The 2,726-nt window shown below is 37.9% G+C and overlaps 1 protein-coding gene across 1 annotated transcript; it reads left to right on the forward strand.

Annotated features, from left to right (window-relative positions):
* The first annotated feature begins 426 nt into the window (after nt 1–426).
* Nucleotides 427–2,204, forward strand: LOC115977740 (heat stress transcription factor B-4). The gene is made up of 2 exons (XM_031099759.1): nt 427–901; nt 1,033–2,204. The coding sequence occupies exons 1-2, from the start codon at nt 653–655 to the stop codon at nt 1,864–1,866; spliced, it is 1,083 nt and encodes a 360-aa protein (XP_030955619.1). The 5' UTR covers nt 427–652; the 3' UTR covers nt 1,867–2,204.
* Nucleotides 2,205–2,726: the final 522 nt, after the last annotated feature.

Raw genomic sequence — 2,726 nt, forward strand, 5'->3', positions numbered from 1 at the left:
GCTAAGCTTTTATATAGTTTTTACATGTATGGAATAATAGTAAACTAGTAATGAAGACTTTGACTAAATTTACTATGCTAGAACAAAGGAAAAAGGCTAAGAAAGAAGAAGGATGGCAATGTAAATTTAACAAAACAGGCTAGTCTGCTACACTGCACAATCCTCCTGTGCGTGATTTTAAGTGGGTGTGCGCGGGATCAATGTCAGTACCTCTCTCTTTCAAAGAGAGAGAGAGAGAGAAAGTCACGGGTTTGTCTTGAAAGGCCCTTATTTCACAGTCCTAGACAGACAGACACATATTCTCTCTCACTACATAACCGAGGAGGGAAACAAAAATATAATACTCACATAACAAAAAACACATATATTTTATCGCAAAAACAAAAAACCATATACTATACAACTATTTTTTCGAAAAAAAAAAAATCAAAAAAGAACAACCGCATTACACAGTACCATTGTACCACACCCCCACACATCCATCAAACATTTTTATCCATCAACACTCTCTCATTCTCACTCACACTCACACTCACTCTCACTCTCATATTCTCACTCTCAACTAACCCACCATATTTCTCTCACTCATCACTCAGATCTTCTCCTCCTCCTACTCATCAAAAGCTTGTGCCTTTGATCTTTCAAAAAAAAAATGGCTCTTATGCTTGACAATTGTGAGGGCATATTGCTCTCTTTAGACTCACACAAATCAGTCCCAGCACCATTTCTCACCAAAACCTATCAACTTGTAGACGATCCAGCCACAGACCACATAGTTTCTTGGGGTGAAGATGACACTACCTTCGTTGTTTGGAGACCTCCTGAGTTTGCTCGTGACCTCCTTCCCAACTATTTCAAGCACAACAATTTCTCTAGCTTCGTTCGCCAGCTTAACACTTATGTACGTATATATAGTTATACATGAGCATATACACCTTGATTAATATACTAAAACTCAATGTACTAAGCTTAAAGTTTATGTTTTTACTAAATGGGTTATCTCTATTTTGTGTTTTTTGATATGTTCACTAGGGTTTTAGAAAGATTGTACCGGATAGATGGGAGTTTGCGAACGAGTTCTTCAAAAAGGGAGAGAAGCACTTGCTTTGTGAGATCCATAGAAGGAAAACCGCGCAGCCACAAGTAGGTATAAACCAACACCACCATCATCATCACCCACATTCTCCACTGGGTGTCAACCCGAGTTGCCCGAGTTTCTTTCCCTTTTCAAACAGAGTCAGCATATCTCCATCTGACTCGGATGAGCAAGCTAATTGGTGTGACTCACCCCCTTTAGTCTCATCCCCAAGAGGTGGACTTGCAGGCAACTACAATAACTCAGTGACTGCGCTTTCAGAGGACAATGAAAGACTAAGAAGAAGCAACTCGATGCTAATGTCTGAGCTAGCACACATGAGGAAGCTTTACAATGATATAATATACTTTGTTCAAAACCATGTGAAACCTGTGGCTCCAAGCAATACTTACCCTTCTTCTCTACTTCTTTGTAGCCCACAAGCAACGGCTACCACACCTATTGGTTCTAATACTCCAATGGTGCAAAAGCCATTGAACCAGCTTTTTGGATACTGTCAGAGTAATAACCCTAAGCAAGCTTTTCAAAACACCCATGTTATGAACTCTCCAACTACTACTACTACATCAAAGACTAGTTCTTTGACAATTCTTGATGAACCCAACAGCAATAGCTGCAAGACCAAGCTTTTTGGAGTGCCACTTCAATATTCAAAGAAAAGGTTGCACCCTGAGTACGGTTCTAATCCCATCAACATGGAGACTACCAAAGCTCGTTTGGTCTTGGAAAAGGATGACTTAGGCTTAAATCTTATGCCTCCTACATGTTAGTTTTCCTCGAATCCATTTAGAAAATTAAGTTCTTTTTTGATTTTCTTCTCCAATTTTTTTGTTTCTTTTTCTTTTTGAGTCTTGAGAGAGTTTAATGATATTGTTGACAATATGTGTGTGTGCGTGCGTGTGTGTTTGTGAGTGACTCTATGTGAGTCTGTGTATATAACTTTAGTGCCAGCCAGTATTATCTTTGTTCCCCCCGGGCATGAATGCAGGTGGGTTTTGGTTAGAGTGAAGAAGATCAAAGCAAAGCGTATTAAATCACCAATACCATCTTTTTCTTTAAGCTTTATTTATTCTTTGTAGTGGTGCAATTTATTGCTTTTGATTATGGACATGCTCATCTTTCTTCTCCTTCTCTTTCTTTTTCTGATTTTAGTATCTGAATGTTTCAGTTTCATTAATGTGAAAGAGAGAGATAGAGAGAGGGTTTTATATTGATGGGTTTGTTTCCTTTTCCCTCAGTTTTATTGGGAAAAAAAAAGACTGAGGAAGTTACAGCTTTACAGGCTAGTTCATTGACAATTTCCTCTAGGGCTTTCTCTCTTATTAGTACATTAATGGTTGATACGTACAAGTATATATGTGACACAAAATACCCAACTCGCTTAAATTCAAAAACCGATACAAAATGATGGACTTGTAACTAAAATAAAAGTAGCTGACACCAAATGACAATTCGTTCCTCAAAATCCCATATTAGCAGTGTCATTATTGTTTTTATGATCTCCATTATTGTTAAAAAGGAAGTATACCATGATTTTCTAGAAAAAGAAGGCTGTCATTTTCTATGATGAAGGTTATAATCTCTATTTCTCGTTTCCATGAACTGTCAGTCGCACAAGAAAGAGAGAGAG

The sequence above is a fragment of the Quercus lobata genome, chromosome 2 (genome assembly GCF_001633185.2).
Source record: "Quercus lobata isolate SW786 chromosome 2, ValleyOak3.0 Primary Assembly, whole genome shotgun sequence".
NCBI classification, from domain to species: domain Eukaryota; kingdom Viridiplantae; phylum Streptophyta; class Magnoliopsida; order Fagales; family Fagaceae; genus Quercus; species Quercus lobata.

Coding starts and splice junctions, on each gene's coding strand:
- LOC115977740 (XM_031099759.1), top strand. CDS start 653: ATGGCTCTTATGCTTGACAATTGTGAGGGCATATTGCTCTCTTTAGAC. Junction 902..1,032: donor TTCGCCAGCTTAACACTTAT/GTACGTATATAT, acceptor TATGTTCACTAG/GGTTTTAGAAAGATTGTACC.